Here is a 14,139-nt window from a genome sequence, read left to right on the forward strand (position 1 = left end):
GATATTCACCTATTATGAGGATAATTCATCAATATCAGGAGCCTGGAAAACCAATTTAAAGTGTGTACCACCAATTAGCTAACTGGTGACTACCATTATGTTATGTTTTATCATGTTATACTATGAATATGTATGTATGTATGTATGTATAAGCTATGCTGTGTTTTGTTGTGCAGAACCTTGGAATGTATGTGATGACTAAAATGCATTTTACTGCAGGTACTGTAATTATACCTGAATGGCGTTATTAAGTTAATGTGTTCTTTAAGGCAATATACCTATATGGCGATTGTCACAGGTTGGCTAAGGTCAGGAGTCACATGTCAGGACGAAGTAGCACTCCGAAACACAGATTGCTTTACAAGTGACGGCTGGCTGGTTTTAAATAAGAGGAGATCAGAGAGCCTTATGGTCAGTTAGAGAGTGTATGGCAGAGTGATTCTCAAGGTGCACCAGCCATGAGTTAGTTAGCAGTGAGGAGGAGCCATGGTTGGAGCCTGCTGAAAGGACTAGTGATTCTGAGATCCGATGGGGCAGTTATGGAGCACTGTTTATGACGTGGACCTGTTCTGTACTGCTGTTGCAGATTAAGCGCTCACTTTGTGTGTAGACTGCCGTGGATATCACAAGTGGTTCCAGACACACTGCTAGCCTAGACCCAGTAATGTGGATAGGTCTAAAGGTTCAGTAGATAATTGATTTGATCGAGTGACAACGAGCCGTTATTAGAGTTGTTATCGTTCGAACCACAACCCTTTTGATGCGCAGAGTATCATGTTAGTGTGATTGTGTAAGGTTTGTCAGGCAAACCGTTGCAGCATTTTCACCTGTGTAAATTCTGTTACACCTGCTGTGAATACACTTTGGGTGGTGGAGACTGTCCTGTCATGGTTGGCAGCTGCCTAAAGATTGTTCTGTTAATTGTTGGCAGCTACCTAAGCACTTACTTAACTAAGCTGACTATAGAGACTGCTCCATTGCTACTGATAACCAGGATCTGTGCCTCACATATGTGTGTGTAGCAGTCAAGCTCTGTGCTTTGATACAGTGTGTAACCATCAAGTTTGTGGCCTCTATGAAAGATTGTAACCGTAAGCTTGTTCCCGCAATATGCGTAAACTGCTGTTAAAGTTATAGGGGTTGCAGGGCTCCAGATGGCGACCTAAATGGCGACAAGACTTTGTAGTCTTGACGCCATTTGCGCCTAGACCCTCCGCCGCTCTGCCTCTCACACACGAGGAACTGACATGGGCCGCGCTGCTGTCAGCGCGGCCATGTTCTTCTCAACAGCACAGGGGAGAAGGAGGCAGTCCCTCCCCCCCTGTGCCGCTGCCACCAATGGGCTGATAGCAGGGAGAAGGAGGGGAGGGGCTGTGGCCACTGCACCACAAATGAATATAGTTTATGCTTAATACAAACGCAGGCTGCGCTGCGGGTGCCGGCCATATCCCATACCCGGCACCCAGCCTCTATGACTGCGAGCTGCGATCTGCCGCTATTAACCATGTATTAAGCAAAATCTATATTCATTGGTGGCACAGTGCATCGAACACCCCCCTCCCAACCCCAGTATTATAAAGTAGAATCATTGGTGGTGCAGTGCTCCCCACCCCAAGTATTATAATAATTTGTGGCAGTTCCAATCGGAGCCCCAGCAGTGTAAGCCTGGGGATCCGATCGGTTACCATGGAGCGCCCTGCTGCTGTGTGCACAAAGAACAGAGCAGCAGGGAGAGTATAACGTCCTATTCACCCTGATAGAACTCCATCAGGGTGAATAGGACAAGGGATGAAAGATCCCAAGTGCTAGCCCCTAAGGGGGGGAAATAGTTACTATATAAAAAGTAAAAATTAAAAAAAAGGTTAAAAAAAAACGCCAAAATATTAAGTTTAAATAATCCCCTTGCCCAATTTTACATATAAAATATATAAACAAACAATAAAAAAAATTACATATCGCCACGCCCGAAAAAGTGCAACCTATTAAAATATTAAAAAATCTCTCTTATCCGGTGAATGCCGTAACAGAAAAAAAAAACATGCAATTTGCCATTATTTATTCACCTTGTCCCGACAAAAATTAGGTTAGGTCCAGACGTTCCATAAAATCTGGAATGCACGCAGCTTTTTTGGAGTTTTTTTTCACGTGGTATCGAGTATCGCAATACTTTTTTATGGTATCGAAATCAAGTCAAAATGTTGGTATCGTGACAACCCTAGGTAAGACATGTGTTTTTTTAAAAATTATACCGTAATTATATGTATTTTAAATTTGGCGACAAAATTTTTTAATTGGGCTCCTAAATTTTTCAGGTTAGGAGCCAATGGCAACTTGATATTTTTTTTTGTCTGTAGCCCTGGGTTGGCCACTATTTATTACTGGCATCTGGGAACAGCACATACATGCAGTTAGTGACGGGCATTATTAGACAATCGGCACCATTGTCCGATGGTTTAGTATGCCTATGTTTTAACGTATGTTTATTTGCTGGTCTGCTCACCTGCTTCCTGGTGCTGTTTTCTAAAAATAAACACTGAGTCCACCCATCAGGCTCCATTCACTTACACTGGGGAGGAGAGGGGAACTAGCGCAGAGCGGTCTATCCCACTGTAAGGGCTTATTCACACGTCTATCAATCACAGACGTGTGCTAGCCTTGTACTCCTCAGACGGCAAACATACCCACTGATTAATGTGTTTATTCACACATCAGAGATTTTCCACTGACTGTGGGTCATTGGAAAAACCAAGGAAACATGCAATATTTTGGTCTGTGATGTGGACCAAACACTCCAACTGTAGTCTGTTGGTCAGGGAAAACCACAGACACAACATTGATGGCATCCGTGTTTTGTCAGTGATTTTCATTGACCATTGGCAGGAGATGCTCTAAAAATTAATTTTCAGCCTAGAAGTATCTGTGGAATACGGATGAAACACGAAGGGCAAAAAATGGACACATGGACCAAACGGATGAATCACTGTTTTGTCAAGGACATATGAATAAAGCTTAAGTGAATGGAGGCCACTGATGGGTGGGACCCTCAGTGACCATTTTTCGAATGAAGCAATGGAAAACAGGTGAGCAGACTAGTTCGATTCATTTTTCCATCACATTATACAGTTCTCATTTCCATGGTTATGACCACTCTGTAATCCAGCAGCATCTTTTGGAAGTGGCTCCCTCCGGGTCAAAGTCCAAAAAAACGGGTTTCTTTAAGACAGGCATGCTCAACCTGCGGCCCTCCAGCTGTTGCAAAACTCATCATCATTCCCTAACAGCCTACAGCTATCATCCTACAGAAGGGCATAGTGGGAGTTGTAGTTGTACAACAGCTGGAGGGCCACAGGTTGAGCATCCCCGCTTTAAGACAATCAAAAAGATTGGTAATGAAGGAAAGGAAAAGACTACGACATCTTTAATAATTCACATATAAAACTTATTTGCTGGTGAAAATAATAACATCTAACAAACCACAAAGAATATTTTATTGGACCAAGCTCCTTTCTTTCTCCTTTATATTTAGCTTTCAGAAGGAAATGATTATGGTTTGGGATAAGATAAAACTAAAATGCTAGAGGAATCAATGCATTCGTTTTAGAGGTTGACATGACCGTATACTGTCATAATTTGCTAGCAAATATCCATCTGATCTTCAAGGTTGTACACATTTTATCATTTACCTGTTCATAGTATCGATTGTGGGCTACATAGTATTGAAGGTCAAAAGATTCCTCTGTTACTAAAACTTGTTGCCTCTGACCAATCTGTAAGAGAAGAAATTAAGTTAATGATGAGAGAGCTTACAAGAACTATTGTCAAGTAGGACATCAAGGTGTAACCATACAGGCAGCACAAGACATACATCAGAAAGGTGACAGAATGTGCATAGTAGTGTAATTATGCTGCAAAAAGCTACTACACCAACCAAATATTTATCGATACAGCGTGATGTGACCCATACAGCAGAATGTAAAGTATTAGGTGGCTGAACCAGGTACTGTATCAGGGCTCCAGTGCTTTCATCTCTGTGGCTAGTTTTACTGGCTATTAAATTTTTCTCTGTAACCTGATGGACATATTTATTTCATGATGGTGTTCCAGCAATAACCACCACGATGTATCCCGCAAACCTTGGTTCCTGATAATCACACATTATATATACAGTACAGACCAAAAGTTTGGACACACCTTCTCATTCAAAGAGTTTTCTTTATTTTCATGATTATGAAAATTGTAGTTTCACACTGAAGGCATCAAAACTATGAATTAACACATGTGTAATTATATACATAACAAAAAAGTGTGAAACAACTGAAAATATGTCATATTCTAGGTTCTTCAAAGTAGCCACCTTTTGCTTTGATTACTGCTTTGCACACTCTTGGCATTCTCTTGATGAGCTTCAAGAGGTAGTCACCTGAAATGGTCTTCCAACAGTCTTGAAGGAGTTCCCAGAGATGCTTAGCACTTGTTGCCCCTTTTGCCTTCACTCTGCGGTCCAGCTCACCCCAAACCATCTCGATTGGGTTCAGGTCCAGTGACTGTGGAGGCCAGGTCATCTGGCACAGCACCCCATCACTCTCCTTCATGGTCAAATAGCCCTTACACAGCCTGGAGGTGTGTTTGGGGTCATTGTCCTGTTGAAAAATAAATGATGGTCCAACTAAACGCAAACCGGATGGAATAGCATGCCGCTGCAAGATGCTGTGGTAGCCATGCTGGTTCAGTATGCCTTCAATTTTGAATAAATCCCCAACAGTGTCACCAGCAAAGTACCCCCACACCATCACACCTCCTCCTCCATGCTTCACGGTGGGAACCAGGCATGTAGAGTCCATCCGTTCACCTTTTCTGCGTCGCACAAAGACACGGTGGTTGGAACCAAAGATCTCACATTTGGACTCATCAGACCAAAGCACAGATTTCCACTGGTCTAATGTCCATTCCGTGTGTTATTTAGCCCAAACAAGTCTCTTCTGCTTGTTGCCTGTCCTTAGCAGTGGTTTCCTAGCAGATATTCTACCATGAAGGCCTGATTCACACAGTCTCCTCTTAACAGTTGTTCTAGAGATGTGTCTGCTGCTAGAACTCTGTGTGGCATTGACCAGGTCTCTAATCTGAGCTGCTGTTAACCTGCGATTTATGAGGCTGGTGACTCAGATGAACTTATCCTCCACAGCAGAGGTGACTCTTGGTCTTTCTTTCCTGGGGCGGTCCACATGTGAGCCAGTTTCTTTGTAGCGCTTGATGGTTTTTGTGACTGCACTTGGGGACACTTTCAAAGTTTTCCCAATTTTTCGGACTGACTGACCTTCATTTCTTAAAGTAATGATGGCCACTCGTTTTTCTTTACTTATCTGCTTTTTTCTTGCCATAATACAAATTCTAACAGTCTATTCAGTAGGACTATCAGCTGTGTATCCACCTGCAACTGATGGTCCCAACCCCATTTAGAAGGCAAGAAATCCCACTTATTAAACCTGACAGGGCACACCTGTGAAGTGAAAACCATTTCAGGTGACTACCTCTTGAAGCTCATCAAGAGAATGCCAAGAGTGTGCAAAGCAGTAATCAAAGCAAAAGGTGGATACTTTGAAGAACCTAGAATATGACATATTTTCAGTTGTTTCGCACTTTTTTGTTATGTATATAATTCATAGTTTTGATGCATTCAGTGTGAATCTACAATTTTCATAGTCATGAAAATAAAGAAAACTCTTTGAATAAGAAGGTGTGTCCAAACTTTTGGTCTGTACTGTGTATATATATATATATATATATATATATATATATATATATATATACATATACAAATATAAATATACACACACACACACATACATACACCACCTACCTAAACATTTTGACAGTGGTATTCCCTAATAGCATTTGCTTCTTTCAGTAGGAAAGATACACCCTGACACCCTGTAAAAATTGTTCAGGAATGGTTAGAGGAACATAACAAAGAGATCAAAGTCCTGACTTTGCCTTCAAGTTCTCCAGCTCTCGATATGCTAGAAAACAAGCATAATAAGCATAGATACACAGAGGTTCTTACTCAAAACTTACAGGACTTAAAAGAGATGCTACTAACATCTGGGTGCCCAATCCCACAGGGCACCATGCATCAGCAGGTCAAAGATGATGGCACAAAGGGGGCCCATATAATACCTGGTAGGTGATTTTAATGTTCTGGCTGACCGGTGTGTGTATATACAGTATTTATGTTAAGTCCATATAAAGTGGCATTCAGAACCAAAACATATTTTACAGCGAGCAGCACATGCAGTAGATGAAGGGCCTAAGAGCACTCTCCACTGCCAGAAATAACATCAATATTAGAAAATGTATCTACTCTTGTGAAATGTATACCCACTACTGCAGCTCAGGCAGGATTACATATCCTGGATCATACCATTCAAGATTAGCTGTCTAGTTCAGCCCTCTGCCTGAGATCAAAAGCATTACAAATTGCATATATTATCTGAGCAAGTACAAATGTATTCAATTAAAGCATGCAATACCTTTTACAATGGTTGGAGGCTATAAAGTTTCATATGCAGGATTATCACACCGAGCACAGGCCTTGACCTCACAATTCATAGACAAGGAAATATTTTTCTATACTGCCAAGCCTCTATACATTGCTGCCCTCTATGGCTTTTTATGGGCTGGCTGCAAATTGGATCCATCCAAATAAAAACAAGCAAATGCTTCATAAGATGACTGTGCTTGGTAGGAACGTGACGTTAAATCATATTAGTTTCCTAAAGCTGATGTGTATTAAATGTAATAGCTAGCAGACCAGCAATGTTATAGTATTAACACCGCAGCACTAAACCAAATATAACACAGACGTGGCATTAGGACAGAGGACTAATAGAGCGCAATAGCCATGTTAGACACTGGAAGAGAGACATTAATGACCCATGTCACAGCCATCATGACATTTATAGGTGCAACATCGTCCTCATCAATTGTGCCACCACAGAGGTCCACATAGTGAAAAAACACCGGCAACAAATTTGCAACAAAATCTGTGGATTTGACACACACTCGACACATGCATTTCAAAGGGTTGAAATCTACCAATGATTTAAAATCTGCACTGCAGGACTACACTATTTCCACCATGATGAGACTTTTGCCGCTACTGCTTGCACAAAACAAGCAGCATGCCTGCATACTTCCCAACCCTCACGGACAGTCCTGGATTTCTGTTTCCTCAGGAGCGGTCTCCCCGCTTCACCATTCAACTCAATTGCCAGTGCTCCACAGCAGGCATGCTGCGGTCATACATAGTACCGCTGGGCTGTGTGGGAGGAATGTGCAGGCCGGGGAATCAGCCTACCCCCCTACACAGCTCAGCAATGCAATGTGTGACCTCACTGTGCCTGCTCTGGAGCGCAGGATGTATTCCAACCATTGGAGGAACGCCTAGGTGAGTATGTCCTTTTAGTTATAGAATCAGAACTAAAAAGGGGGCACAATGAGGACATATCTACTGAATGGTGGGGTACAATTAGGGCATATCTACTGAAAGGCGGGGTACAATGAGGGCATAACTACTGAAAGGAGGACATAACGTGGGCATAACTACTGAAAAGGGACACAATGTAGGCATTACGAGTGAAAAAGGAGGGCACTATGTGAGCATAACTACTGAAACGGGGCACATGCATGTGCAATATATGTAGTAACTGAACCCTAAAAAGTGGGCATTACTACAGTAAGCGGGCACAGTGTAGATATAACTTATGTGTGGGGGCACTAAGGGGACTGGGTGAGTATAATATGCATTGGGCGGAGTTAGAGGTGTGGATTAATATTAAAAAATATGCTGCAATGGTCCCTCCTTGTCATTTCAAAAGTAGGGAGGTATGTATCTGTCACATGTGAACATAGCCTGATAGCACTATCCAGTTTGGAGAACGGCCTCATCTGGTGGTAGGTCTCCCTAATTCAGAATACTAGGTTAGGTCACTATGATATTCTTTCATTGGTATAAAACCCATCTGTACATGAACCTTACAAGATTTAAGGGGTCAGATGTAAAGACCGGCATTTTAGATATCTGTCTTAATAACCCCGTGCGCTGGCAGCGGTTCCGGCGAAGTTATGAAGAGGTGCAGGCCTATACATAACTTCGGCGCGTCTACGGCTGGTCTAAATCCACATCCCTTGCTGGCTTAAATTCAGGCCATTTTCTGCTGGCCCGTCCCCTTTCACGCCCTCATTTTTAGACCTAGCATGAGCGGGAAAAAATTGCAGATTGCAGCACAAATTACCTTTGCACCGCAATCTGCGCCAGAAATACATAAAAAATAGGTGAATTTCTTTTAGTAAATGTCCCCCTTAGTGTCTAGGATTTGTTCAAGGCTCCAACGGCACAGACAGACGCAATCTAAAAGTCACCTTGGCAGATGGCTTCTTGCTTTAGATGAGCTGTGCCAGCGTTAAAGACGTGACTTCCTTCACATGTAGAAGGAAGAGCCTGAGACTATGTGCATATTATGATCTCTCGAGCCAGCTGACAGCCTAATATAATATGACATCTTTCAGTTGTATGTTATACAGGACGGTAATCTCCATCCAGGGTTCATTCAGCACTTTCTGCCTGGCTATGTTCCCAGAATACAGACACCTACTATACATCAGCGCACAATCCCAGATGTGCCAGTGTTGAGGAGATACAGAAATCATTGCGATAAGGAATTTTATCACATCATACAATCCAATGATACTGACCGGTAAAGATGTAAGGCGGACCTGTCACCTCTTCTGACATGTCTGTTTTATTATCTACATGTATTCCCAATGTAATCATTCTGGAGCATCTATTCCCATGGCTATGTTGTATTGTTCCACTATTGATCCTGACAGAAGTTTAGGAATGAATTACAAGTCTGCAATAAAGGTCCATCTGGGTGTTACCTGCTGGGGGGAGGGAGCTTCCCTGAACAGTCTGACATTATCCAATCAGTGCTACCAGTTCCAGACACCCCCAACTGGTAACAGCCAGATGGACCTTAACTGCAGACTGCTGGCAATTCACCATAACTCTCAGAAGGAATAATAGAGGAATAGCAGAAAAGATTATCCATAAAGTCAGGTGACATGAATGGTCCTCCTTTATCACGTCACTGAATGACACTTGTTACAGTGCTACACATGCATGTGCAATTTATAAGATATTGGAGAATGGTATAGTGTTTATATAACATTGTACATAGAATAACATTTATTAGCCGAAACTAGTATATTCCTGTAACTGCTAGACAGAAGGAGTGATTAGATAGAGATAAGGATAGACAGACAAATATTATATTATTTATTTTTCGTGTAACTGGCCATAACTACCAGTAAGGTATGATTGGCAAAGGTTGAGGCCAACAACCCTGTTCCTCCCCTCTTGGTAGGAGTGGACTTGTCTTGCTTCCTGCCAGGAGGGGGAACTCCTGTTGAGCTACAGAGCAGAGAGGGAAGCACACATCTGGGCTCCTGCTCCTGTAACAAATTCTCCACAGAGATCAACAAAATGGAGACTCAAGTTAATCCTTGAGAAGACAATCATCTAAGACATTGCTGGAAGGTGAGGGACTGCGACTAAGACACCCATCACTCAGACTACTACAAGGCCAGTAAAGAACTAGTGCTAAACTCTGTCAAACAACCTGGCTCCATCACCCTTACTGGTGCCAAAAGACTGCACTTCAAGTCTGCTGCTATTGAATGTATCTGAAGTTCTGTTCTATGTTGTACTTCAAAAAAGACTTATACGTTTACTTCTGGCCTCATTCTTCAAAACTTAATTTCCACTGTACAGATCCGCAGGGAGAAACCGTCTGAGGGAGGACACTGTGACACAACCACTGCCATCCTCTGCACCAGGGCCCCTCTGGGGCTCGCTGCAGACAGACAAAATAATAATGATAGAAATAAAAATTTGATAGATATGAGATAGATATGAGATAGATATAGATGGACTGATATGAGAAATATCTATATCTCATATCTATCATCTCGCCTTTCTAGCTATCTCATATCTACCTAGATATGAGGTATATAGATAGATAGCGGATGAATAGCTAGATTAGACAGATATGATATAGATAGATCGACAGAGAGAGATATGAGATAAATAGATAGATGTGAGATATATATAGATAGTAGATAGATATATAATAGATATGAGATAGATAGAGAGATATGAGATAGATAGATATGAGATAGGTAGATAGCTAGATGATGGATAGATATAGGATAGATATTAGATAGATGACATAAATGGACCGATACGAGAAATATCTATTCTTATATCTATCATCTCTTGTCTTTCTAGCTATGTCATATTTATCTACCTAGATATGAGATGGATAGCTAGATTAGACAGATATGAGATAGATATGAGAGATAGATAGGTAGGAGATAGATAAGATAGGAGATAGAGAGATAGATAGCTAGATTAGACAGATATGAGATAGGAGATAAATAGATATGAGATAGATATATAAGATATGAGATAGATATTCTCTGCAAACATATGCTCATATAATCTGCATACACACACAAGCACAGAACTCCTCTGGCAGCACAGGCCGGGCACTGACTGTAAATAACGGATTCAGTTTGGGTGAAATAAATTCTATTTCAGAGCTTAATAAATAACCCACTTAAGACAAGTTTTGCCTCCATCAGCGGAATAGTTGAGAATGAATTGCTTTCCCCGATTCGCCTTACACATAAATAAGACATCGGCAGGCTGTTTAGGGGAAATGAAGAAAGACACGAAGCAACAGCCTCATATCTCTGCGGCAAGATGGTCTTTCCAAAGCCATTGAAATTAAATCTTCATTCTCCCCAAACCCCAGTACACATGCATGATGCAGGAATTAATGGTAGTGCTACGCAACAGATGGATCCCATGCAGGCAGTCACCCTTTTGCCATTTGCTGCTCTGGTTTTTGGGTTGAGTGAGCAGGATGGATTAAGTACAGGGCTAGAAAAGTTACAGACGGGCAGGCTCTAATGGTGCCAGATTAGCATAAGAAAAGAGAGCGCCTCAGTCTTTGAGCAGTGGGCAATGCATCTCATTAAAGTGAACTGAATAACCATTATTTGGTCCCCCTCTGAATACTTCTGGCAGAAATACAAGAGTGTGTGTGTGTGTGTGTGTGCGCGCTCGCTTTCTTGGCGCAGGCTTTCCAGCTCCGGGGTAAATAGCTCCCTTCTATGGCTGTGCACCTGCAACTGACTGCTTCATTTGGATTTGGTCTCCTGCTGTGAAAATGTCGCTTCCTCAAGCGTCCACGAGCCTCTCCATGCAGTTCATAAGTAAATTATATTCAAGGATGTCAGTTGTGACCTAAAAATGACAAGTGTTTCTGAAACGATATGCTTGCTGTTAACGAGCAGCAAAGCCGACTCCTGGATTTACAATTGCGCATTAAGATAAATTAGCCTCATGGGCAAATTAACCAGGGACCTAATCAAATGACTTATCAGTATTAGGGCTCATGCCCACTGCTGTTGCCTGGCCGTATTGCAGGCCGCATACAGGGGGACTGCAATACATTGGCAGTGTGCACCCCGGATCGCGGAGATGTGGAACGGAGGAATGAATCGGAAGCACTACGGAGTGCTTCCGTGGGTTTTCTGTTCGTGCCGCGGCAATGCAAAAAAGTAGTGCATGCACTACTTTTTTGAGCTGCGGACTGCCGGATGCAGATCGGGGACCCCTTTTAGGTGAATGGGTCTGCGATCCGCATTCGGCTGCCCCACAGACAGTGCCCATGCAGCAGGCAATCGTGTGCATGAGACCTAAGGATGGGGCCTAGAGGAGGCCAAAAGCTCCAAGTTCAGGCGGGCAGTGGCGAGACGGGAAACCGAAGACGCATAAGACATGCTACAACAGTGAAAGGTACAATTACACTTGGCCCATATAGCAGCTCACATTGAAAATTCTATCCAAAATGGTTCTGTGGCACAAACTAAGCAATGTGGATCACAATTAGAAAAAATACCACGATATTGCAATGTACTATAAATTTGTGCATGTATAAAAATTAGGGGGCACATTTATTAAGACCGCCGTTTTAGACGCCTTTCTTAATTAAGCCCTGCATTGGCGCCAGCCTCTACATAACTTTGGCGGATCCACCGCCACTTCTAAATGTAAGACAGCTTCCTACATATAGACCATGCCTAAAACAGGTGTAGAAAATGGTAAATGAGACTTGCCTTCCGTCCTGTCCCTTTCCCCGCCCACTTTTTTAGAACTGGCGTGAGCGGGGAAAAGTTGCATATTGAGGCACAAAGGACCCCTTTTCTGAGGGGGAGGGGGCGTGTCATTTCAGCTGTAGCTCTTTCCCTGTAACTGCCACAGCTTCTAATAGAGGATATGGGCTGGTGACAGTTGAAGGTTTAAAACTGAGTGTCTGCGACCAACTCAGAGACGTGGACAGAGAAAGAAAAATTTTAATTACATACAATTACAAAACTATTCAGATCCAGGTGCAGAATTACAAAATGTAGATTATTTTTTATGTCACATCCCCTTTTAATGAGCTGTCCAGTAGGCATATCAAAGCAGATACGGGGGCAGTGATAGGGGAGTGTCTATGTAACTAGCTGGTGGGAGGAGCTATAAGCTAGCTGGGCGTTGTTAGGAGAAGGAGGAGAAGTGCATTATGGGTTTGGTTGGATGCAGCAACAGGAAGTGCTACATACAGGATGTAAACCAGAGCGATGAAGAAAACCGGTCGAGAGAGCCCAAACTAGGAACAAATCATAGAGAAGATTTACATAAGGTGAGCAACTACATGAGCATATCTGTTAAAAACCACAGTAATCCCGGAAAAACCCCTTTAATGCTCTTAGGGCCCAATACAAAACTTGTATCAGTCCCCATTGGGGCCTGGGTGTGAGTACTACCTTATCACCTCTTATAGTTATAACCCAGATTATACCATACAAACATCCCCTTCCCCAGGCTGGCAAAGTGCTAAAATTAAGATTCAGATTTTCAACTTTTTTTTTACATTAAAAAGCCACATTTAAATATAACTGGTGATTTGAAGGCCACATTTGGAACTATGATCCATGATGGCATTTAGTTGTAAACAGCAAGCAACATAGGGCTTAATGCACTAAGGAAGGGTCCTAGCCACTTGGTGCAAACTGTAGCTCCTCCTTAGCCTCTCCGCCAGGTGACAAAACAAATTGTACGACTGGCTATATCACTTGATGTAGTGCGGGGTGGACTGTCTTGGAAGGCAGAGAGGAGGAGCCAAGGAGCACTGAGCGGCTACGGCCTGTCCTCGGTGCAGGCAAGACCTAGTTGCATATTTATCTCAGATGCCACAATGGATCAGGAGAAGACAAGCATGGCTTTAATCATGTAGGCACTTCTACCAAGCATTATACCTGGCCTAATAGGACGATTCCTCCTGACAGATACTCTTTAAAAGGGCATTATGGTTTTGTGATACTGAATACCTATCCTACGATATGTGGGGGTTGGATTCCTGTTACCCCGGCTGATCAGTTGTTTAAAGTGGCTGCATCCCTGGTGTTCGCTTCAATGTGTACCTGCACACTGTCTACATGGTAATTATCACTTGAATGGGACAAGTAGTTGTAATTACACTGCACCACCACTAGAATGTAGGCAGTGTGCAGGCAAACGTGGAAGAGGATGCAGATCTCACAATACTGCTGCAGCCCCATTAACCCCTTCCCAACTGAACACAGTAAATTTGTGACCACAGCATCCAGGAGCTCAAAAACCCATAGCGTGTAACGGTCCCCTTAGCGGGGATCGGGGAAAGTGGATAGTGCGTGTGACCGCCTCGGTCCTCCTGAATGATCCGAGGGTACCGCAGATAGGCCACATGCAGGTCTTTGTAGGAACACAGTGAAATTCTCAGAATCCTACGCTAATGCTTTGGAGTCTCTGAGAGAAGCAATCTAATGATTGCTTGTTCAAGTTCCCCAGGGGAACTATTAAAAAGTGTAGTAGAAAAAAGTTTTGAAAAATATTAAAAATAAAGGGGTTAAACAGCTGAGCGGCAGAGGTGCCGAGAGTCGGAGAGTGCAGAAAAACTATTTGTACACTGACCCAATTGTACCATCGTT

At 42.7% G+C, this 14,139-nt stretch overlaps 1 protein-coding gene across 3 annotated transcripts in view; it reads right to left on the reverse strand.

The window, feature by feature from the left end:
• Positions 1–14,139, reverse strand: part of CDKAL1 (CDK5 regulatory subunit associated protein 1 like 1) — a 908,375-nt gene that overhangs the window by 77,840 nt on the left and 816,396 nt on the right. For all 3 annotated transcript variants that reach the window (XM_044293876.1, XM_044293878.1, XM_044293877.1), the window contains one exon: positions 3,684–3,767. In XM_044293876.1, the coding sequence (XP_044149811.1) occupies positions 3,684–3,767 (84 nt within the window). The remainder of the gene's footprint in view (positions 1–3,683; positions 3,768–14,139) is intronic.

Source organism: Bufo gargarizans, chromosome 5 (assembly GCF_014858855.1).
Source record: "Bufo gargarizans isolate SCDJY-AF-19 chromosome 5, ASM1485885v1, whole genome shotgun sequence".
NCBI classification, from domain to species: Eukaryota; Metazoa; Chordata; class Amphibia; order Anura; family Bufonidae; genus Bufo; species Bufo gargarizans.